This window comes from Aptenodytes patagonicus, chromosome 5 (genome assembly GCF_965638725.1).
Source record: "Aptenodytes patagonicus chromosome 5, bAptPat1.pri.cur, whole genome shotgun sequence".
In the NCBI taxonomy this organism is placed as follows: Eukaryota; Metazoa; Chordata; class Aves; order Sphenisciformes; family Spheniscidae; genus Aptenodytes; species Aptenodytes patagonicus.
In genome coordinates this window covers 82,845,848-82,871,533 of record NC_134953.1, presented here as the reverse complement: position 1 = coordinate 82,871,533, position 25,686 = coordinate 82,845,848, and the positions used below count along the sequence as shown (strand labels likewise).

The window sequence follows — 25,686 nt, the reverse complement described above, 5'->3', positions numbered from 1 at the left end:
AGGCGCTAAGTATGTGCAGCCCCTGCAACTGTGTGTTCATTTACAGGTAAAATGTAACGCCTTTCCCATTGGTATTGAATAGTATTTGCCAGCAGGAGCACTGCTCCCTCTATTTGGAGAGTAACAGTACTAGGTTCTGCATTCAAATAACAAATTTGCAAGGTAAATCTAAATATTTTCCACTAAAGCAGTGGACTAGAGTCAAATGAAAAGCTGAGAGAGCACAAGACATCCAGAAACAAGGAAAGTGCAAATAACAACTGCCAATGCCTTCTTATTTATCTAGATACAGAAGATTACCATATACAGTTTGTGGGAATGAAGAGAGAAACCTCACATGTTTCAACTATGGCAACTGCACCAATCTCAGCGGCAAGTTGACATGTGTGTGCCTGCCAGGATTTGCTGGAGAACGGTGAGATGCTTTGCCTAGCACATCTTTGTGGAGCAATTCTTCCTAGAGCTGTTCCAGAATGGCCCAGAGGGTAATGGCCACAGGGGTTTTGCCCTCTTACAGAAATACAGACAAAGCAGTGGTTTAAGTTCAGCAGTTCCTTGCTTGAGTGACTTTGAGGGTCTGAAAGTATAGCAGTTTTACTTAGACAAAAAATCACAAATTAATGCAGCAAGAGTCAATCCAACCATTAACTCCAGTGCAAGATACTATTTCTTAGACAGCATTGTACACTTCTATGTTTTTTGGATTCCACGCCAATTTTATATATTGCAAGCTAGAATGTTATCTTTCTGTAGGTGGGGACAGAAACACACATATCCTGCTCATATATAAAAATCAGCTACAATACACTGACACATGAATATGCAAAGCTGTTTCATTTTCAAGTATGTGTTGTGAATATGCAATCTATTCTTCCACGGGGATGGTATGAGATGAAGTACCTGGTGGCATTGCAGCTTGTTACTTTCTTACTGAATGCTGAAGTATGAAAACAGAATTATTATTTTAAAAAGAAGTTAAGAAATACTTTTTACATGTTATATTTTAGTCTGAAACAGAGGGGTATTCCTCACAGTGAAATTTGTATCTTGTAGCATATTGTCGTAATTCACACTTACCATTTGATAATTTTCTACAAACAGCTCTGGAGCAGGGAGTCCTGACATCCTTAGGGCATTAGGTGCTGTAGAAACGTAGGAAGACATTGTCCCAGTCATAATATAGTCTGAATAGGTAAGGGCACCTTTTTGGGTAGTGAGAAAGGAAATACCGTACGTGCTCTTAGTGAAATTAGTATTACATCAGAGCATAATATCCAAAAGCTCAACAGGACCAAGCTATGCTGGCTCTGCAAACACAGAGAGTTTTCAACAAAAGGTTTTCATTCTCTCAAAAACTTATTAACGCACTGATTTTGTGAAAACAGTACAGTAAGCTATAAAAGATAGAAAAAATTAAAATTTCCACCCACTCAGTGCATAGTGTAGTTGGCAGACATGTCTGCATTGTACTGTTTAATTCAGCCAGAAGGTCTGTGTCCCACCTCACAATATTCAAAAAAATGTGAAAAAAATAAAATAAAATAAAATATAAAAAAGTAAAAGCGTATTCTCAGACAGTTCTTTGGTGTGTATATTTCTTGGTACTTCAAGGTAGAAGGAAAGTACTTTTTCCTTCTTCCTTCCCCTGCCAGGCAACTTGCTAACTACAGCTTTGGGAGTGAGCCCTCCTTACATCCATCCCACTGGTTGGCAATAATCTCTATTTTATGGTTCCCATGATTCTCATGTTGGACGGCAGCCCTGTACCAAGCGTACCGCACTTTAACTGACTATCACAGCAAGGCATTCTTCTCCAATGTCTAAAATTGACTATTTGTCCTCTTTTTCTCCAGGCTGCCAAATCATAAACCAGTAGTACTTCCGTGCTTGCAGATCTTAGGATACCAAATGAGAAAATTTCACCCCTTCTTTTTTTCAGAACAAATTCAAATATATCAGTTAATAAGAAAATTAAAACCCAAACCCTTTGTATATTTATCTATTAGATTGATAAAGTAGACATTTTCCTTTAAGACAATATTTCATCCCTCAGAAAGTCATTGATGCAGAGTACAGAGAAAATAGTATCTTTCTATGTCAATCAATTGACTTGGGATCACAAAAAAAAATTAAAAAATTATCTTAATAGGTGGAAAGGGAAATGTGAAAAGATTACTCTTCATAAAAGGAGACCTAGCTGTCTCTTGAACACAAATTTATCATTGAGTTCAGGCTGGGATTTTTTAAAATTACTTAAAGGAATTAGGGTTTTAAGTTTTCCTGAAATTCAGTTGGATTCAGATGCCTAATTCCCTGGATGATTTGGTTGGGGGTTTTTTATTTGCATAGGTAAGTTCATAGCTATAAAATTTTTATACATTGGGTTAATGCTTTTAGTTAGTTTTTTGAAGTATATGAACATAACTTACCATTGAAGGAAACTGTTGAAACTTTTTTATAGATTAATAAAGAAAATCAGCTAAAAGTGTTTAATATAAAGAACAGCTCTTCTCTAATGTAAGACTAAAAAATTACTGCATGGTTATGAATATGATGGAACAAAGCAATTCCTTATAATGCAGAGGAAGATTCTTTTTCAAGAATAAATCTGCTTTTTTATCTGGAAAAATTAGGTTTCATCATTAGCATTATTTGAGAAAAATGGGGGCAGGGAATTAAGGGGAAGCTTTGTCAGAACAGCACATCACCAAATCATTACTAGTTTTCAGACAGCCTCACACATTCTTCGTTAACGTTCAATTGGTTGCCTTGAGAAATTATGAGAACTCAAATGTTCTTTGTCATCAGAATTAACTCAAAAACATTTAATGATACATATTTAAGCTTGTAAAGCCCTGTTCTGCACCATTCTTACCATTCTCGGGGGCCATGTCCTCAGGGAGACCGTATAGGAGATTCTGCTGAGCACTTACTGGCATTTCAAATTGAGAAAAAAAAAAGCAGGTGAGCATTCCCAGGGGCACTCAGCTGGGAAAAACACACATTTTTTTTGACTTATATCCAGACTACTGAGAAGGAAAATGTGCCCTCAGCTCCCCATAACAATGAAAATGGATAAGCAAGCTGTCGGCAGGACTTGCGCCAGATCTAGCTCTAAAAGCATACACAAACTTTCATTTTACATTGCTAAGCACCATTAACTATGAAATGCTTTACAGAGATGAAATTTCCGGCTTAACTATCTGTGTTTGAAAATAATACAGGAAGTCCAGGATTTCAGTGTAGCTAATCAGGTAGTTAATAAAATCATAAACACGTGTGGAAATATACCACAGATTTCAAACAGAGCATCCTCCTCTCCCTTCCCCTAAAAGCTTCTGAATTAAAAACGTGCCTGTTTGGTACGTTTTATTTGTGATTTCAGATGCTCACTATTCGCAGTCTTTCCTCTAGGTGTGAAAAGGACATTGATGAGTGCAGCTCCGACCCGTGTCTGAACGGGGGCCTCTGCCAGAACCTACTCAACAAGTTCCACTGCCTCTGTGACGTGAACTATGCTGGAGACCGCTGTGAGATAGATGTAAGCGACCTCTCCTTTTTTGTCTCTTTACTGTTGTGGCAGAATCTCTTTCAGCTTCTCTCCTATCTTATTCTACGAATGGATGATGATCCAGCGGTCGAGTGGGGTGACCAGGAAGACTATTAAGCAGTCTTTAAACTTTTGTATTTTAATGCAGCAGAAGATGCCTTGACCAAATAGCTTAGCAAAGCAATATGAACATCAGAGTTTTAAAAATTGTTTTATATTTCTTTGAATGATTTTCTATGAATCGCTTTGGATCTGTTTTAATTCTTTCACTTAATTTTAGAACAAATGCTAGCAGATCTTAAAAAGTGTTTCATCCCACCTCCACCTGAGCATTTCACCACATACACACTGTCAGTGGGCAACAGTGGGACACACCAACAGACAATATGTATTAACAAGAACTATAAGATATGCTGATGGTGGCATTCAAACCCTACTGCAAAGAGTGGCAAAGATCAGGAGGATAATTTCCTTGCTGTATTTATCATACCAGAAAAGTGACTGGGGTAATTTTCTTGTTAATCTCTTATTTAAAAGTGCAATGAGTGGCACTGCCTTCAATATGGCAAATTTTACTATTAAATCTTACAGATGGTCACTATCTTTGCATCACATACCATGTTCATTGCTGTTTCTTTGGCAGTTTGGTCTTACACCTGTGAAATCATGTGTGATATTTTTGGGTAATTAGATAATGGTTTGGATTAGCAATTGGCAACATACTGAGAACACTCACATCCGCTTGAATTAGTGGCAATCCTGCACTGATATCACTGACCCTGAACCTCTGCTCTGGTAGCCTGTGCATCTCCAATATCTTCTACTGAGATAAAATACAGCTGTCTTAATCTTCATCAATCTTTCAAGAAAGGCCCAGTAAGTACATCAGACCTTAAAATCATAGATTTGTTGTTTATTCAAAGATTTCTACAGCTTTAAGTACATCTATGTTATCCATCAATAGACATGAGTGTCATCAGACAAAAATACATTGGGGTTTTTTTTCCCTCTTAGGAAGCAATCAAGGTAGTTCAGTTGATTGGTTGTCCATGGATTCTTTAAAGAATGAAAATAAGGGGCCTGAAAATTATGAATACCAGGAGGTTCAGCAAAAAATGTAATAGCAAAATATCTGTGTAGTTGCCTTTGAGAGTGTAGACACAACTGAAGTACACCGTTAAATACAAAACAGTAGTGAAAAATGAGTTTTTGTTTTTCTGAACAATTCTTTAAGGTAAAAACCATTTATGAACAGTGCAACCATTTATTTGGGCTTCATGATCGTATTATATTTGTATAGATTCTGTACCCCTCTTAGTCATTTAAATAGTGTCCTTGAGTGATGATTCAAAAAAGTAAGTGTGTATAAGGTGGTGTTTTATTATTAGGTGATATGGCATGTAGCAGAGTTACAGGAAAGCCTGACTAACATTATACAATGAAGTTTTATGACTCCAGAGAGAACAGCTGATCTTTTGCAGGCGTCCTTGAGCCCACTGATATTACAGTCTCTCCACTTCAAAACTGACCTTGTTTCTTCAGTCCTACCCAACTTGCTGCGGATTGGAGTGTTCACGAAGAGCAAATCCCACCTTTAATTCTACAGTTGCATTAAGACATCTTAAAACATGTATAAGTGAGATGTTCAGGTTCCTGTTTTGCCACGGCAGAAGTCACTGCCTGGGAATCAAGCCTCTATTTTTTGTTTCCCACCTTTCATAAATGTCCCAAAGTCTGTTATTTTTCTGAATACCATTCAGCGCATAATTGCAGCAACACTAGTGTTATTAAAAAGCCTATTCCTATTTTCAGGGGGAAAAAAAACCCCAAACACATTTTTTGCACATTTATGGAAAATACCATGATTCATCCCTGTGATATGTCACATATTCCTGTGTCAAGCACCTGCCTTAGTATGAAAACTTAAGCACAATATATTAACTTACAATAATTGTATTACATGAGGATAATTTCTTTGCTGTCTTTATCATACCAGAAAAGCAATTGGGGTAATTTTCTTGTTAATCTCTTATTTAAAAAAAAAAAAAAAAACAATCCACCAAAAGTTCCTTTCCTCTTTGTAAGCAAACAATAAACACAAGATGGGAATGCATGTTCCAGCACTGGGGATGAAATTAATCTAGCAGTGTCAGAAACAAAACTGCGTATTCTATCAGATGTAGGGTTTAGTTATCTTACTGGGAATCACATGTAACATCATGAATTATATAACACAGACAAAGACAACAAACCAAAACCAAACTGCATTTTTTTTCAATGAAAATACAGTTTTGGAAAACAGTTTTTTTACTCCAGATAAAGTAGTGTGATCAAACTTACAATGTCAGAGGAAAAGATTTTTTTCTTTTATGAAATCTATATTTCTGTGTGAAATGTCTACATTTTCGTTTAAAATATTAGAGTAAGACAAAACAAAATGAAAACATTCACTTTGTTTTGAGTTAAAATGTCATTTTTCCTTCATATGAGGAAATTTAAAATAATAAACAACATATTATGTTGGAATATATTGAAATTTTATTCCAAACTGTAGTTTTTATTTAATCATAGCTAAAAATGTTACTTGGTTCGGTATTATTGAAATGAAAAATGAAAAATTTAAACACAAATAACTTGAAATGAAAACTATCCTGTCATTTCAGAATGCTGACTAAAAGCAAAGCAAAGAAATTTTTGAAAATTCAAATGAAAAAAAATGATGCTACTAATCAAAGCTGTTCAAGTTTTTTTAAAAAAATCAAAATTAAGAGAAACACAATAAAGTTTGGGGTTTTTTTCTCACTGGGTTTATTTCAGCTCCCACATAAGTAAATTGAGCTGTTAGGTACTTTATAGAGTATACATTACAGGATACACTACAATAAGCAAAAATTTCATCCTGGTATTAATGTTGAAGAAAGGTAGAAAGCAATACATGTAATAACAACATGTCTGACATACTATAGCTGTAGGCATAACACTGAAAACAAAAAAATACATCTGTATAGAGATTCCAAAACCCTTTCTCTTCAATACTAGAAACTTGATATAAGAGTGTACATACAATATTAAATACTGGTTTTATATGGATTTACAGGAATATGCAAGTTATTAATCTAGAATATATTCGCAGAGCATCAGTTCAGTCTTTCAGAGTACACACCTGTAATTGAATTCTTTCCTTCCTCTAATGCCTTGTCATCATGAAACATCCCCTGACTTCAGAAATGCTGCTCCTTTCCTCTTTGTACTTCTGTATTCTCCACTCCATTGTGCACGTGTACATAACTTTCCTACCTTTATACACAAAATAAACCTTCTGCCTTTGTCTCTTTATGTCTACTCCTCATTTTCTGCTGATGCCTCCATTTACTTAGTGTGCCATGTTTTCTGAACATTTGCACTTTACACGTACACCACACAAACACTAAGGTTGTACCTTCCCTATGTCTTCTCCAGGAGTGCTGACTCCTGAGTGCAGGGCCAGGTGCTTCCCAATAAAGCGGTCCAGCCGCTCGAACCACTTCAGCTGCAATACCGTGTTACCCATCAAGGGTGATTGATTACCTCTGCTGGGTAGCTCTTGGTACCTTACAGAGCACCACAAAACAAACAAGCCCCCAGACCAACGATTCGGAGAGGAAGGGATTTTATCCACGTGGCTTAAAGTGACTCATTACTTGGTTCCTCCTTACGTACTGTCAATGCTTACAAAACTGTTGAGCGTTACGAGGTCTCCGTTAACATTTTGATGGGTCATCCGTTTCTATTGAGCTATTATAGCCCATAGGCTGGACCTGTCCCGTGCACTGGTCTTCCAACACACCCAGTGGAGAACAGACTTGATATTTCTAGTTTAAAAGGTTAAAAAATAAAGAAACAAATGCCAGATCAATTAAAGTAACTGTCTTGAACATATGTATATATATTTAAAAGAAATGCAGGTGTAGGACATTTAAAGGGAAACAGCTATAGAAGCAAACATGAAAAAACAGCTGGATGAATAATGACACTAAGCACTGATTTTTTTGAAAATACATCCAATTGCTAAGATTTTTTAGAATTTGAGAGGTTGAAAAGGCCATTATTCATGTTTAAGATTAAGATATAACAGCAAGACCTTCATACATCTCCAGTGTTGCAATTTTTTTGCAAATCTTTTGATATTTGATTTTTTAATTTAGAACACAAACTCATAGACGAGTTCATGCTTTTATGAGAATCTCAGTATTCATTAAGAAAAAAGAAAGTAAAAAAAAAGGATCATACCATTTTGGGTGTTGAGAGGAGCTTGGAAAACCATCGTCTCAATATGCTCAAAATTATAGGAGGGATACCAGACATGCAAATGAAAGAAAGCAAACAAGCAAGGTCATGATTTTTGGAGGCATGGCTTGTGATGCTGAACACTGATACTATCTGTAATGGATCCCCCTATGTTTTGATACTAAGATTCAAATTGTTTTTCAGACACCAGCAACTGTCATTCAGAAATATGGGTAATGAGAAGTACTAGTGTTTGGGCTTGAGGAAGAAGTAAGATTTCTGAAAAGAAGGGAAAGACAGCAGCGATGGAGGTACTGGAAGGAAGAGCAAAGGGATTTGCATCAGCTGTGGGATGAATGAAAGGGTATTCTTTAATGTGTTTGGCAAACACGAGAGGTATTTCACTGGGGAAGTATACACAGGGAATGACAGAGCTGCTTTATTGACAATAGCTCCTACTTCTGACCCTTAAAAAACAGGCTCTGACTGACCCTCCTCTGCAGGTACTCTAATACAGTTCAGACTCTGCCAGCAGTATCCTATCACAATTTTAACTACAAAGAGACCATGTGTTTGTGAATTGGAAAATATCCTTGATGTTGTATGCTTACTTGAATTCTCTTGTTCCCAGAACATTTAATTTTTAAGAAACTAGATCCAATACTCAATTTACTCAGTGCATGTGACTACAGTATGTTGGTGAAACTAAAAATAGGAAAAAATCTGCTTCAAACTCGCAGTGATGACATCAGGTTTCATTCTTTCATTGCACATACTTTTCCTGGCTTGACACCCAAAAGTTCAGCCAAAGGAGGACTTTACTTGTACCTATTAACTTTTAGCACTTGAACTTACATTTTATATCTTGAGCTAGTGATTCTCCCTAAAAATAAGGAAACTTTTGTTTGCAATGAAAAATTCTTAAAAATTTTTACTTCAAGAACCACAAACCCTGGTTCTAAGAACTATAGCCTAAAAAAAGCCACAAAAACCATCCAGCAAGTCTTCTTTCTGTGTTACTTAGATTACTATTATCTGAAATAGATCTCCAGAGAGTAAAAAAAAATGCAGAGTTTGGTTGTTCATTTTACTTTGTGTTTCAAGAGTGCCCTGAGGCCCCATTAGGCTCAAGAGCACGTCCTGCTAGTGCTGCGTTCTGCTTGTGCTAGCAAAAGGCAGACTTGTCCCTGCACCGACTGGCGAACAGCTCGGTCTGTACTTTGAAATTGTTTCTTGAACATTATCATCAGCTGCACCTTTGGGACAGCACTTCCTCACAAAGCATACCCGCTCCTATTGTACACGTGAATATACATGAAACTTGAAAGTGGTGGTGGATTTCATGTCCCAGAATTAAAGTTCTGCTTAAGGTAGCTACTGCTATGTGCTCTGATGTGCACCGTTGTTGCTTTCATATCCTCTTCCAGCTGGTACCATTCCATCCTCCTGGGTGCAAGGACAAGCATCATGCACTGGAGGTTACGATTCACATTTAATGTCATTAAAAATACAGTGATAAGCATGTAAGATATGTTCAATATTGAATCTAAATTCAATAAAACTCTCTCAGGCTTCCATAGCACAGACACACAGAATTTTGATTGAATCTGCTCTACAGCGATTAGTTAATGTATTCATTAACTGCAAGGGTTAGTAATATGAACGTAGCAAATGATACTTAATTACAATAATTAATGCCTGGTGATTCATGAATAATGCATCCCATAGCTATTTACATATTCATACTTATGAGGCTATTAATGGATAATTACCATTTGACTAAAAGATGTGGACATCAGGAATGTAACAACTGCACCATTTCCCCCTCAATCTGACTGTGGCCTCACCTGTTTGTTTTGCTCTTGTATACCTCTATCTTGCTATTATACACAGAAAGATAAACAATGTTTTATTTTCAAGACCTATAGAGCAACATAATGGCAAATACGGTCATGCAGGTTAGTTTTCACACTGCATCAGTTCTAGGCCAGTATTCTTAGCAGTTTATGTCTTGAGGTTGCAAAAAAATTTAGAACTTTAGGATGTCATTTGAAAAGAAAAAAAACAATGTTTCACCTCCTCTTTCCAGCAGAAAACTTCTCAATATTAGGAGACTGAGTGCAAGAGTAGTACTAGTGTTCTACTTCTTCAAATGCAAAAAAACCAAACAAAAAAAATCCAAAGAAGAAATTTACACACTTGTAAGGGAAAGTATTTGGTGAAAGAACGTTGTTCTCTTTGTGATCAGCATAGATTTGTTCTTGTCCCGAACTTATGCTCTTTCCTACTGCAGATGGTTAGGACATTTCCATACTTAGAGTTTGTTCATTTGTGAAACTAGGATAGCAATATTGTCAGCACCTTCAATCTGAAATAATGGTTCTGCCCTAGATGGCTCATTTTACATTCCAACACACAGTTTTCAGCCTCCATGAAAGAAGATAAGTTGCTAGCCCTCCCAAGCTTGGAGAAGGTTTTAAGAGCCATAGAAGGCAGAAAATACAACGCAGAATTTTTAAAAAATATTTTTCATATTAAAATTTTTTTTTTAAGGCAATTTAATAATTTTTCTTCTTAGCCTAAGCTTGAATGCTCAATGTTGGCAACACTGAGACAATAATATTCAGCCTCAGGAGTGTGGTAAAATGAAGAAGTAAAGCTGGGTAAGCCAAGTGAAACTGAGAAGTGCTACCACCCTGATTTTCAGACAAGCCACTCACCTGCTGCTCCTCCACAGCACCAGCTGAGGAGCTGTGGGTGCCCCGGGTCACTGAAAAGCTTATCCCAGCTGTTATAACCTGCAGAGAGTGAACAGAGGGTCTCGCCATATGCGGAGGTCAGCTCCAGGTTCCCCTCGTATGGTGTGGCTGAACGACCCGTGACTCCAGGCAGCAAGATCGGGTCGAGCCATTGGGGACCATCAGACTGATGTCTTAGTAAGTGAGCACGTTTGTATCTACTGTGACTTTTGTCTTCTCCAGTGCTCTTGCAGCCTGTTGAGAAAGACTAATATGTACAGTAAAATATTTTCAAAATTAAACCATTTCTCTGAAATTCCCTGTCCTGCATAGCTAACTCCACTGCGTTTGAGGTCCTTGCCTCGCGATAATATAACCTCATGAAATCAGAGATATTTAAAACCACTCATTTACATGCTCTAAAATCACACTGAAGCCAGTGGTACTTGAGGATCAAAGGACAGAGGACTGAATCCCTGTTCAAAACTGATGCCCTCAGCCTCCAGCAGCCATGGTCAGCTGGCTTTCTTTCCCAAGCGGGGAGCAAGCCGGGGGTTAGGAGAACTACCAACGAGCAGAAGCCAGCTCTCACGTATCAGCTTTCCTGATGCTCCTAAGATCTAGACAGTGAGCAGACTGTGGGAAGGAAATAAGCAGTCTGGTCTATATAACCTACATTCTGTAAGCCTGCTGCTGGAAGCATAAAGGGTATTCCCTGGTACCTCTGATTTATTCTCTGCAGTACCTTACTTTGAGAAAACCCTCATCATGTCAACTATTTTCAGAAAAGGACTGTACAGCACAGGTAAACTTATTACAGTCTGATGAGAGGTTATTGAAATAATAGTATTATTATTATTAGCAGAGTCAGCGTAACTGAGCGGGGGAAAAAGCTGGAATTTATTTGTTTTCACGTCATTCACATGGTTGTAGATCACCCATCATGGCAGAATCGTTACCATTGATGGTAGGAGCCAGAGAGAACCCAGCTTTATTCCTGTGCCAGGTCAAATGTGGGGTAAGAAGAAACATCTTTAGATTTGTAAAATGAGCAGCTCTGCTCTGGAAGTCATTGGAAATGTCACGATGCCATTTTTACAGTTGTTTTTCAGAGCAGAACAGCCCCTTAATATCCTTTGCTATTTTTCTATTAGTCTGTATTCAAAACACAGGATTTAACTAAAACTTCTAAAAGGATATTGCAAGAAACACATTTAATGTGTCATAACATAAGGTACAAAAACATTAGGATGCAAAAACAATAAGGTTATCTGATGTGTCTTAGCTGGGAAAGACAAGAAAGCTCCTCACAAGGCCAGCATTACTGCACGCATCAGTGAAAAGCAATTGAATATTTAATGTGCATGGTAAATATAAGCAGAAAAGGGAGCCCAGATGACATATGACGGCATAACATTCCGCAGTATAGGAATCAGCTCAAGTACGGTATTCGCATAACACATTTAGTATTCAGACTAACACATTATGTCTGTACACCATCCTTTATGTTGCAATGGCATTGTTTTCCTTTTTCTCACCTTCTGATGTTTTCCCTGTAGACTCGCACGCATATCACATGGGCATTTACTTCAGTCATTGCTCACTTTATAACACATTCATGCACTCCATGCCTGCATTGTTCAGATACTAAATTTCACATCTTTTTTCTCATATGGTTCATGAGACTTAATGGTCTTTTCTCTTTTATCTATTTTTTTCTATCTTGAAATAATGCAGCAGGCTTAGCACTGAGGGAAGGTATTCTGAAAGCTGCTTTAGAACAATTAACTCAAAAATATAAAAATAATACTCTACTTTTACTTTTCTTACTTTTTTGGGGGGATTTTGGAGATTCTCAAGCACATAAATAGTTTGGGGTCTAATTTATACATTACTGAAATAAACGGAAAGATTTGTCTTTATGCCAGTGGGTAGCAGACTGGGATTTTGGCTGCTGGGCTTAAACTTGGTAAGCCAGCAGCTCTTCCGAGCGTAACTCACAGAAACCATCTTGGAGCCTAAGGGAGGACAGCGCTGTCTGGCGCAGCACTGCTAACGCTCACACACTGCCCTCTTCTTATCCCCCAAGGGACAGGACTGTCTTTTCCCTCTTGTCCAAGAACTTGTTTGGTCCTCTTATCTGGGCTGACTCGAATCCCTCAGTGAAATGGCAGTGTAGGTATACGTCTCCTCCACAGAGTTTATATAGTGATGTAACAGTTACCTTTTTTTATCCCAAAGCCCACTGTTTTGTGAACTTATGCAGCATTTTACACACAAGACACTGTGCTGTGTCTCATGGAAAATTTCATTTGGTCCTTTCTTATTTCATTGTTTCCTTTAATCAAACACAAAACTCATTCAGGCCAAAAGAAAACGTTTGCTTTCTGTACATACGGAAGTCCTTCATGGTAGACCTAAACCCACTAGTAAAAGCTGGTGTCATCTGCCATTTTCTGCAGATTTGGAAGTTATTATCCCCATACAAACTTTTTCCCTGTCCTTTCAGTATGCGATATCGTCAGGGAACCTCAAGGGTTGCTGAGGATCTCTCTGGAGAAGCCAGTGCAGAGATGAGTCCCAAAGAAAACCTCAGTGCTGTCAGTGTTGCCTAACATTCCTTGAAGCCACCAAAAAAGGTGGTTTTGGAGGAGATCCTGGAGGCACAAAGTGATACTGAGGGAAATGAAATTACTACACAAGTAGGAAAATTATAAGTGAAATGGATTTGTAAAAATCATACAGATGGGGACCGTACTGAACACCTGGACTCTATCTTAGCTCAGTAGGAATGACTTCATTATTTTAAATGAATGCTTGTGACACATCTGTAAGGTACAGAAGTGTTATTATCTTGTCCTTTACTAGGAACTGAACAGGGAGAGAGAGAGTAGAGACTGAAAATCTACCCCAGGATATTTTAACCACAACACTTCAAAAAACAAGTAAAGCATTATATAAATACATAAATAAAGCATAAATAAACCTGCTGCTGTCTTTGGAAGAGTGAAGTTCTCTAGACTGAGTTCACATGGAAGTGTTATTTCCCTTCAATACTCAGCTACCCCTCCTCCCCTGAAGAAGCACTCAGGTCTGATGCACAGGCTGGTCGGAGGGTAACTGGCCTGGACCCAGAACCCTGAAACAACATCTTTCACCTCGAGAAAGTTTTGGGTTGAAAATTCCTAGCTTGTGATCACTTTTTTGATCCTCTCCCAAAACCACTGATGAAAGAGGAAGCTGAAGTATTTTCCCAGCAGAAAATATTAATGTATGACACTTCTGCCAAAATTATATATAACTTGCTTGATTTCATGGTTACCTTACCGATCTTGAAACAAGTACGAGATTGGAAATATTTTAAGGAAGCATGCAAGTATCAATCAGAAGAGTTACTCGGAGCCATAAAGAAGCATCTTGGAAATCACTGATTAAATTTTTAGTTGAATTAAATAGCTTATTTGTGATATAAAAAGTAAAGACAGCAACTAAACAAAGCTTCAGGTCTGCGGGACTTCAGAATGGAATTACAGCAGGGGATGAACCATCTCCCAGACCTTGTCAGTTCTTATTCTCAATGGGGGCATTAGAGCCTGGGCAGGGCTGCACTGCCCTGATATGACTACTAGGGACTGATTGCAGGTATTTGTGCAGGCAGTGTTTAGGCGGTACAAAGAGATTAAATCCAATTACCATTTCCACCTTGGGTTGCCTAACTGATCATAAGCTAATCATGTTTCTATTTCATGCTTCAGTTTCCCCCTCTGACAAAAGGATAGTGGCCTTGCTTTAAAGGGGATCTCCAAACGGAAAGCTACTGTTTAAGAAATCAGGCATCAAGGATGGAGCTGCGAAGGAAGAACCACTTAGGCTGCCTGTTCAACAGAGGACAACTCTGGTATCTGAGCAAGGCGGAACCAAAAGGGGGGGCTGTATCAGAAATAGCTTACACCTGCAGATAAAGGTGGATTTTGACCTGACTCCACACACTGTAGAAAATGCTACTTTCCGCCTGTATTGAGGAGTTCTAACTTAATCATCTGGCTAGAAATAGGGTTGAGTTGCACTCATAGTGAATATGCCTTGCCTTGGAGCACCAGAGATAAATTCAGTGAGCTGAGCCAGCATATTTTTTTCCTATCTCTAAGAAGTATGATCTTCAAGAAAAACTTCTGAAAGTGTAGGAAATCTTCTTAAAAGAAATACATTGACAAGGCTGACATTACTTCCTAACATGTTAAAGTAAATCTCTCTAATCTGAAGTAAAATGTATTTTCTGTTAGTTATCTTTAGGTGGCAGTAAGGTAAAAGCATGGAGTAGAAAGTTAAGAGAAATCTCTAATATCTTTTTAGAGACCTTTTTTCTCATGTAGTGTGCTGGCTATAACATAGAAAGAGACTTCATAAACCACTTGCATCTTCAGCAGATATCCAAAGAGCGATTATTAGAGCTGGCTTCCTCCAGATCCCATTCAGATGTAAACCTGTTGAATACCAGCAATATTAATACAATGATGAGATACTGTATTAGGTATGAAGTACTTGATCCAAGAATCCCTGAGGACAGAGTTAAGGTTCACGGGTAGAGACAGACTCATATGTTCCTATCAACAAGATGTAAGTACACTAAAAAGAAAAAAAGCCACAAGAAACAATAAGTTCACTGACAAATCAAACATCTGGATCAAGATTAAAACAGCGTTTCAAGGAGTAGTTATTGACATAGAGGTTTACAGATTTTTTTTTTTTCCATTTACACTTTTCATGTATGCATCTCTTCCAAAGTCTTTCCTGACACTAAAATGTAATGATGTTTGTTGTCTCCAATCAACTTTCTACTAGAAAAAAAGCCAGTAGGATAAAAACATGCTCAAAATTTTTATCAAGGAATATCATTAGCTAAGTAACATGACAGTGTCATGTAGCGTGCTAAGGCAAGTAGTATGTAGCCAATAAAGGTCTATCTTATACCATTAATATTTACAGTTGGAAGCACAAGATGGCTGCAATCGAAGTGCTGCACCCAACAAAGGCTAGCTGTTGACTTGATACTGTGTTGTCTGACAGTGTGAAGCAGTCAAATAGCTACTAACTTCATCACCACTTGACAGCATAATATTAATGCTAGGTAGCAACACATGGCTGTTTTGCAGGAGCTTAGCACCAAACAGGAAGAAGAATGTCATTGAACAAAGATTGTAGACTTAGCTTATTAGCAGAGACGTAGGGATGGAAAGTATCTGGTAATTATGAAATAAAACAGGAATCATAACTCTGTCTCTGCTATACCGTACACCACTGACCCACCTATTACACACCATTGGACAGAGCAGTTTCTTATTCCCCCAGGAAGTGGGAAGAGGCAAGGCTGACAGTTTCAGCTTAGCTTGCACCAATTCTTATGGAAAACCAGGACCCAGGGAAGATAGACGACCCTGCTTCACATCATCACAGTCAGAGACCAGAGCCCACAGAGGGTGGCTGCGTCTGGATGTGATGCGAGTCTTTGATGGGTACGTAGTGCTGTTCTCAAAGGTCTGATTGCAGAAATAAAATAACATCTACCACTAGTATCACTAATTAAAGAAGAGATCTCTAACCTCAACTGTTGTGTGCTGGAAAGTAGAGTTTTGACCAACCAGTTCTGTGCCCACAATTCGGATTGTGCAACTCTATTAAAGTAAACTGAAATTGATAATGCACACACGAATCATGCCTGGTGAAAACAATGCGCATGGAAACATATTAGTGAGGAGAAACAACATGCATTCACTTAAATGGGCTTTGTGCTTTCGGATTGTGAATATCTCAGCAAAATTCCGCATATTTTTCCCTAATACAGAAAAGATCGGGATCTAGATTCAGAGAGAGAGAGAGAATATGTGCAAAATTCAGAAAATCAGAAGTGTGCATTAGAAAGGGGTTAGTTTCACCCTTGGCATAGCTGTTAGTAGCCTACGTTATCGTTTCCTGCCCTGTTCTCTTATCCAAACACTGTCATTCCCATCAGCCCCATCTTGAATATTATAACATCATCCTCCACATGCTGGTCTGCTCAACACCTGTGCAATCAATGAAGAAAGCAGTTTTGAAATTCATTCTTCTTTCTCATAATTCTATTTCTCTCTGTCTACTGAATCTCTTTTCACCTCTTTTCCTTGGGAACTGCCCTCATCTTCAGCGCCGTAGCATCTTTTCCTGTTTTTCTCCTGCTTTTGGGTTTAACCTACTGACCCCCTCCCACCCACTTCACTCTCCCATGACAACAGGAGCAGACTTCCTCAAAATGCCACTACTGTGTGTTCTTCCAAATCCCTCTTCAGGAGTCATTTCTACTGTGGCCACTATAGGGATGCGGTAAACTCAACCCAGCTATGTGCAGGGCAATGACAGAAAGTTACTGTTTTCAGCGACAGTCTTTTGATTTTATGTATCATCCATTCTTTCCTGCAAGATGCTTGCCTGATAAAGCTTTTATCCACCACCAAGATTTATTCATATAGAATTTGCTGTCTCAAAGCTCTAATGCAGTTATCCCCTATGGAGAAACACCACCTGATACACTGCGCTGTTACCCATGTGCAAAAATGATTCTACATGATAACCCAAAGCTTTTCCCAAACTGGAAAGGGATGTTACACCCCAGAGACTGACACCTTTACTAGAACATTTGTCTAGTCTGCGATTTAGCAGCTATGGGACAAACTCCTCCTCGGCATGGTTTGCCTGGATTTGCACCAGCTATAGATTTTCCCTCTTATCCTTTCAGATTGCAGCAGATGGTGAAGTTCCTACACCAGAGGCTGTTGATAGAATTTTAAAAGGCATCTCATAACAACACATTGGAGCTGCACATTTAATCTGTGCTGCACCACTAGATGATCTTAAAAAAAGCTGGAGCACACTTACAAAATTAACACTGGCAGTTGCTGCAGAAACGCTATCAAGGAGTCTTCTCAAAGCCCACAGCTTAATGAGAGCTTACCTCCCAAACTGCCAGCCAAATCATTTCTCTGTGTATAACCAACACTCTGCTGTCTGAGCGAAAAGGCATTTAATACTCTGTCCTGTGACATACTGATCCAGCAAAATATCTGATGGAGATTTTAAGGGACTACTTATGTACCTCTGGCTTTGTTGGGTCTGTGGCTGAGCTCACGTGAAGTGCAGTGGCCAAAACCAGAAAAATTATTTCTTCTGCCTAAGACAGACCATCCCAGACTTACTAAATACCACTGTTTTCATGGCTGGACCTTCCATTAAGCAGTTAAGTCAGACATCAATACTACAAGTAGTTAAAGACATTATAGATACCATATGTATCCTGTTCATTAGAGATGAATTCCTAAAAGTGAACTTCTGAGTCTGAAAAGTTATATCAAAAAAGGCTAATGTTGTAAATAGAAGGCTACCCAAGATGAACATTACTGCAAGCACTGGCACTGAGGAGGGGGAAAGTTGTTTTGATTTAAACACAGCACTGTTTCCAAGTGATCCAGTGTCGTGGTTTAATCCCAGCTGGCAACTAAGCCCCACCCAGCCACTCGCTCACTCCCCCCTGGTGGGATGGGGGAGAGAATCGGAGGAGTAAAAGTCAGAAAACTCGTGGGTTGAGATAAAGACAGTTTAACAGGCAAAGCAAAAGCCGCGCACGCAAGCAAAGCAAAACAAGGAATTCCTTCACTCCTTCCCATCGGCAGGCAGGTGTTCAGCCATCTCCAGGAAAGCAGGGCTCCATCACGCGTAACAGTTACTTGGGAAGACAAACGCCATCGCTCTGAACGTCCCCCCTTCCTCCTTCTTCCCCCAGCTTTACATGCTGAGAATGACGTCATATGGTGTGGGATATCCCTTGGGTCAGTTGGGGTCAGCTGTCCCGGCCGTGTCCCCTCCTAATGTCTTGTGCCCCCCCAGCCTGCTCGCTGGTGGGGTGGGGTGAGAGGCAGAAAAGGCCTTGACTCTGTGTCAGCACTGCTCAGCAATAACAAAAACATCCCTGTGTTATCAACACTGTTTCCAGCACAAATCCAAAACAGCCCCATACCAGCTACTGTGAAGAAAATTAACTCTATCCCAGCCAAAACCAGCACATCCAGGAACAGTCCTGCAGCCTAATGTGGGGAGGAGAAGGTCTGTGTGCGCTGATCTGACTGGAAGATAAAGACTAATGTGAATAACACCCTTGTTTAACTGAAGTCTGCTTTACAATTTAGTTGCAACACTTTAGAGAGCTCCATCCCCAGTTTCTTTTTCCACTATAATTAGAACAAACTTCCTCGTTAACTTCTGCAGTGTCACAACAGTGTGACTTCACATTTCAGGAGGGAGGCTGTCAGCATTTCTAAATGAGGCACTTTCCTTGCAAGCCCAGCTAAATCCTAGACATCAATCATCTCCATCCGTCGTCTTTATTTTTTCACAGGACACCAGAGATGTAATTCTTCTTTGATAAAAAAAGATTGCATTTTTCTGATCTATAACTGGTCAATCCAGATGATCAATTTATCATTATACCTGCTAACACTAATTCTCTCTACATTTGTGCTTTGATTTCAAGAACTGTCAGACAAGTAAAAGTTGACATTTTCCAGGAAGGAATTCATTCAAACTGTCACATTTCAACTAAGACAAACTACTCAAACTACATTTTGTAGATAAACGTATACTAGATAGAGTTGGTAGTGAATTTAACGTCTTCAGAGACATGTTAAGAAAATATTCAGACAATAATATCCACCAGAATATAGAGAAATAAAAAAAAGATTACTTACAAACATTCTTCTTCAAGGTGAGCTGCCTATATATATATTATAGTGTGGATCTTCTGCACACATCAGAAGTAGTCACCTAGGTTTTGTCTCTAGCAATGTCCACAGAGGTACGCAGAGGACTTGGGGTCTCATTCAGGCCCTCCAGCAATGGGATTGTCTTTTCCTGCAGATATCAGGAAAACAACTCGGAGGCTGATGGCAGAAACAGCAACGGCGATGATGAAAATTCAGGACTATCTACAACTCTGTATGTAGTATAGATATATTTTCAGAGGACCACGGTAATAGATGAGGGACGACAGGATAGCCTCCTCCCAGTGGACATGGTGTCAGAAGGAGAAGTTCCCAAGATGTGGAGAGAAAAGCAGTCATGCTTACCTTGGGGTGTTGCCTGGCATGCAGAAGGCAAAGCTACCTGTGACCAACACCAGAGCCGATACGTGGCAACTACAGGCCAGCCTGAACTGGAGCTACGGGCTGGCTGATTGCAGGGGGAAGCAGTCACATCTTTAGGCCACAGAGATCTTCATCTGAGGTATTCAAGGCTCCAAGTCTGAATCTGGTTCTTCTACAAACCAGTCGTGTTCTTATTCATTAAGGAAGCAAAACTAGAGAGAAACCCTGCAGCAGTCTGTCTAGCTCAGTTTTTTCTCTTGCTTTCTGCTTCTCAGTTTCACAGAATTGAAATACTTTTCTTACCAGATAATCCTGAAGCTTGTTAGGCACCAGGTTTAAAGTACAGCAAATATTGCGCCTTTCAGGTACGAGTTCCTTCACGCACAGAGGCAAAAAGAAGGGCTGTTCAGTGTGACTGCCACAGAAAGTGCACTTTTGAAGCCCACAAGATAAACTGAAGAGATGTAAGGTGTGCAGAAGGAAAAGGAGTTGGTGGCCTCACTAGTGATAAACAGTAGAAAATCAGCTAAGGTGCGCCACAGACACTAAGTGCTGCCTCCTTTGTTGCCACAGGTACCAAAGTAGAAAGGAATAATTCAAGAACCTGAATGATAACTGTGCATAGGCACACTTAACATAGATGAGTGCCCACATGGACAACAGCATGAGGAAGGAAACCAGGATAAAGAATAAAGAGGATAAAGCAGTTAAAGGAAATAGATGACGTGTATAGGATTTTAAAAATGGTTTGCCATTTCCAGTGGCCTGGGCAGTGTTTGGCTCGGCTGGACATGAATCTGCTCTCTTTAAATGAGTCCAAAATGGATTATTGGTTCAACCCAGCAGCCCAACAACCAGGTCAACACGGCTCTTGGGACTCGCTGGCTGGTGTTTAGCACATGCAGAGCAGCTGATGGGAGGGAGAGCAATAGGTATTTGCTTGTGAAGGTGGAAAAAAAAAAATCATGGAAAAGGGACTTACTTCATGTGCTGCTCATTTAAGGTACTTATATCGGAACAAAGTCAATCTATAGATTTATGGCCACTTTACTGCTGTTGAAAATAAACTGTAGTCCCACAAGCTGGGGTTATCAATGTATCTCATTATAATAGATTTGTGTATGACTGACTGGATTTCTTCTTGAACTACTGGGATTCTTATTTGAATTCAGTCTTTAACAGAAAAAATTTCCGATAAGATGGTTGTAAATCCTCAATGAAATAAACTCAGCATATCTATGGGCTTTTTAATCAAGTTAATGGCTTTTCTTCAGCTCCTCAGTATTATCCCTATATGCCCCCAAACCTTTCAAAGTAATTCTGACATGGATTAGGACCACTCAAGCCAATCGTCCCTCATTACTATAGCAAATGGTTTTGATTTGGGGGCAGTAAATCTGGATGGCGTGGATCAGATGTTCTTACTGTGAATGAAGTGATAACCTCGTGAGTGGTGTCAGGACTCAGGATCTGGAGACTTCTCTGGTGAAAGCTCCAGTGCACATGAGCAGCTGCAGAATTCCCAGAAAGCCCTGCATGTGGCAGAGAAGGAAATTCTCTGGGGTTTGGCAATCCCTGTGTTTTAAGGCTTGTGTTGATGTCTCTGTCTTGCAGAGCATCCAGAATCAGGCACATTTCTATGCGAGTACTGAAATGAAAGCTGATTAATTCTTAATGCCCAGCAACAGAGGCATGCTTCTGCTTTCAGAGCGTGTTATGCCTTTCACACCCCAAAGACACATACCCCCGGCCCAAGCCACACTTTCCCACGCAAAGCTCGTGCGGGTAGCAGCGTCCCGAGGAAGCTCATGCTACTTCTCTCGCACCTACAGCGATTGCTCCACTGGCACTGCAGCTCGCTCTTCTCTCTCCCTGATCTGGCTCAGCCCTTGGTGTCTGGGGCCATAATTTTCATCCCCCGTACCGACACAAAGCAGGATTAGATCAGCTAAGTCATGCTGATGTAAAACACACAGGAGGAAGAGGCCCCGTGTATTTTGCTGGCTCCCTTGTGCTGTTCCACTTGCCTTTGACATTTGGCACACATGGAAACGTTCATATAGAGCAAATCCCTTATGTTCCCCTCTTATAAAATAACCATTTGGAAGACGGCTTGTTTAAAGATAAGCATACCTATACTGGATTGATAAATGCTACTGAGCTTTGACTTGTGAACTGGGCCCTCCTTATCCAAACTGTTCATCTACAAAGCAAATCAAGGAACCAAGGCTGAACAATCGATCTATTCCAATAACCAAATGAAAAGCAAAACGCAGCCCTACAATGAATTTTCACTCTATCCAATGATTTATTTTATCTAATCTGAACATTTTAAGTATTTTTTATTTAATAATTTAAAAAACCTAAAAAATTAATCAGCTTTGAAGTAAAACCACCAGTGAAAAGCCAAAAGACTTTGTTTTAAAAAAAGACAAAAAAAGATTTTTCCTCCTGTCTTTGCAGAGGAAGCTATTCACTAAATGAAAACTAAATTCAAGAATATTTTTTCTTCCCTTATTTTTTTTAATTTTGCCAAAATAAATTTGTCTTGCTCCAGCTGACATCCAAAGACATAGAAATAGAACACACTATATAAAATATCTTAGTGAGAAGCAGATTGGCCTTCTAATGTTAGCAGACTTCATTTTGTTGGTATAACCATGGCACACGACATCATCTTGCCATCAGCATCCATTACCATTAAGGATACAGCTTTTACTGACAGCTACTGTATATTAGGGGCAGGGAACTCTCACAACTGTTCGGTCACTGACTACCTTTCAAACAGGCTCATAAGATAATTCAGGTTGGAAGAGACCTCAGGAGGTCTCCCAGTCCAACCTCCTGCTCAAAGTGTAATGAGAATCTCTAAGGTATTGCCCAGTCAGTAAATCAACCCTCCCTCAGTTACCCTACATATATTTATTCATAAGCAGTGCTGAAGTTACATTCAGAAACAGCTGTGATCACCCTGTGGTATTTATTAGCAAGAATTATTTCTGAAAGGCTATCTCAGTGTATGGGGGTCTCATAAGCTTCCCTGACAACAAAGATCTTTAGCAAAAAAATTCAGTAACTTGTTTCTCATCATAAATTTCCAGCTGTACTGTGGCGCTTTTTTGTTTGTGCTGAGACAAAATGAAGTTTGCCTCACACTGTCCTTTCCTTTCCAGAGCTTCCCCTTTTTGCATGCGACTCCACTGCAGCTTTGTGATAAACACACCAAAAAATTGTGTATTCATAGCAAGTGGCCATCTCCCAAGTGGTCAATTCAATGAGCAGGTCTTAACAAGCTAACATGGGGAAGCGAATAGTGGCCTGTGTGATCTGAAGCTGAAAAGTGATGTTGTAGTGTGGTGGTCTAATCAAGGGGACATCACCTGTGCGTTGCTCACCACCCAGCTCCTTAGGACTCCCACAGACTCACAGCCACAGCTGATCCGCTCAGCGGCCGTGAGCACCGAGATAAGCAGCTACACGCGTGAGCCGTCCCACAGCGGTCGGGGGGGCTCTGCTCTTTGAAACATCGGAGAGGTTCATAGCCTGGATCCATCTACGGTGGAAGCAACAGGCAAGGACTTACCAGAAGAGCCTGAAGCACTGCTATGGGACTTTCACAATCAAACCGCTTTTTTAAAGTACACTCCCTACCAGTATGCAAAATAATACACAGTAGGGTCAGTAACAGAAAACCTCTTTTTCCGCTATCTTAGCAGCACTATGTTTCTAAAAATGCTGCTGAGTCCTTTTTCTTTTCGGGATCACCAGTTATAATTATTTCAGTCTATCATCATCACCAAATACTGCGATAAACAGACTCTGAGATGACGGGGGACAGAACTTTTCAGATATTTTTTTTTTCCAGATCAGCCAGTTGATTTTCCGAATTAATTTAACTGTTCAGCCATTAATTACTAAAGAAGCAGCTGATTTTGATGGGATCAGACTGCAGAGCCTTCTGGCGACTCTTGTTATCAGTTCAGTGCTACTGCTAAGGGGGCTACCTATATTGTGTGCTTGGGCAGTGATCTGCGGGCTGATAAACCAGGGGACAGCACTTGAACAGTAGATTTTTTTTGGATCAACAGAATCCACCCAAAAAGATGACGTAAAGGCCATTTTTTTCCCATATTTAGTAATTAGAAGCAACATAAACACAGAAATAAAGTTAGCTTATGTATCTGATCATGGTAAAAACCCCAGCTCTCTAGATTTTAATCAGCGGGGTAACTTTTTTTACATACTGACTCAAGAGAAAGTGTTTTGTTCAACACAGATACAGGCAATATGGGCAATTTTCAGTAGTTTTTTCAAGTTCAAGTCGCTGGTTGACCAAACCAAATCTAATGAATGAATAATCGTTATTAAACAAACACAAGAATTGGAACAAATGGTGTAGTAGATTTCTATGGTGTGCTACGGGTAAGGTTTCTGTAATAAGTAACTATTGCAGAATGAAAAAAAGCCCTGTTATGATGATTTTAACTTGAGAATGAGGTTTAGATATGTGACTGCATTTTAACAATTTACAGGGTCTTTTTCTCCCCAACTCCTTCACGTAAATTTTTTCTTTAAGAAATAAAATTAATCTGAAGGATATAAATGAAAATTTCACCATAGATACAGACATACTTACAACAGGAATGGAAGGAGTATGGACTGGAAAATAGGAGAATAAGTTCAGAAATTTCACCTACCAGAGACCAGGCAATACCATCCATTTGCCTATGGTAGTGAATTTCTTTCACAAATGTCCTGTTCAACCCTGGGATCAGAGTTAACTTAGAGTATCTTGGTCCTCAGTTTCCCAGAGCAGACAATGAAAATAAAAGACAGCTTCTGAGAATAAAAATTCCATTAAAAATTTGCAGCCTCTCTGAGGCAAGAGGAACAAGGGTCATATAGTCTAACACAGTACAGAGAAAAACTAAGATCTCAAATATGTCTGTAACACCATCTAAAGATGAAATGACCTTCCCAATCCAATACCATTTAATAGACCAACGTGTTTCGTGCCACTTTGTTTTAGGGTTGGAGTCCTGTGGTCTGTCACCTGCACTAGATTATTTCTATTGGAAAAAAATGTTTTTAAAATCATAGGAACCATATATTTAGTCATCAAGGACAGAGGAAAATATCCTAGCCGGTCATGCATCCCCTAGAGAGAATCCCTGAGCCAAACTTGCTTTTATTATTATGGTAGGACCTTTTACATCAGCGTGGAGGTGGAGAGAGAAAAAAAGAGGAAGGATTGTTTTAACATTCTCCCTCTGGCATTGTCGTTCTTCTGCAAAGGCATCTGAGCAGCATGAGTCCAAGCAATGTACGCACAGCAATAGCATCCACTTACAATACATCCATCGCTGAATGCAAAATCCTCATCGTTCTCAGGACTGTAATTGCACTTCCTTAGAAATGACGAGTAAGCAGGTCACTTAAATATCCTGTAACATGCAGTATCTAACTGGGAAATGGGCTTTGACCTGCTGTTTTCTGTTTCTAAATATTTTGGGATTTGAAAGTTCAGCCTCAAGCATACAGTCATCTATGGCAGTTCAGCTGTCACTCGTAATACAAATCAAAAGATGATGGGTTGCAGAATCTGCCCAGAAGTTCAATTCCTGCTAGGGTCATTCTGTCCGTAGTGATCACTTTTCCACACTAACCACATCACTTCATTGGCTTACCTCACGATAAGCATTTTTTACACATAAAAGCACATACATAGATGTATATAAACCATTCATCTACCAACTATAAAATTTCTCTGGTCTAAAGCTTTTCAACTGACAGATTTGTTTATGCACACTGTGCCTTCTGACATTATCACATTTCCCACTGCCACATGAAAACAGAAGAAAAAAAAAAAATCAGAGCATCCTTGCTTTCATCCTGTACTGTACTGGTGGTGTTTCTGTGGATGAAGCTACAAAGCCTATATGTAGAAGAAGAGCTGGATGAATAT

General features: G+C 39.4%; 1 protein-coding gene across 2 annotated transcripts in view; it reads left to right on the top strand.

Annotated features, from left to right (window-relative positions):
* CRB1 (crumbs cell polarity complex component 1) overlaps window positions 1–25,686 on the top strand; it is a 122,463-nt gene that overhangs the window by 83,963 nt on the left and 12,814 nt on the right. For both annotated transcript variants that reach the window (XM_076337992.1, XM_076337991.1), the window contains exons 10-11: window positions 287–415; window positions 3,415–3,541. In XM_076337992.1, coding sequence (XP_076194107.1) covers window positions 287–415; window positions 3,415–3,541 — 256 coding nt within the window. The remainder of the gene's footprint in view (window positions 1–286; window positions 416–3,414; window positions 3,542–25,686) is intronic.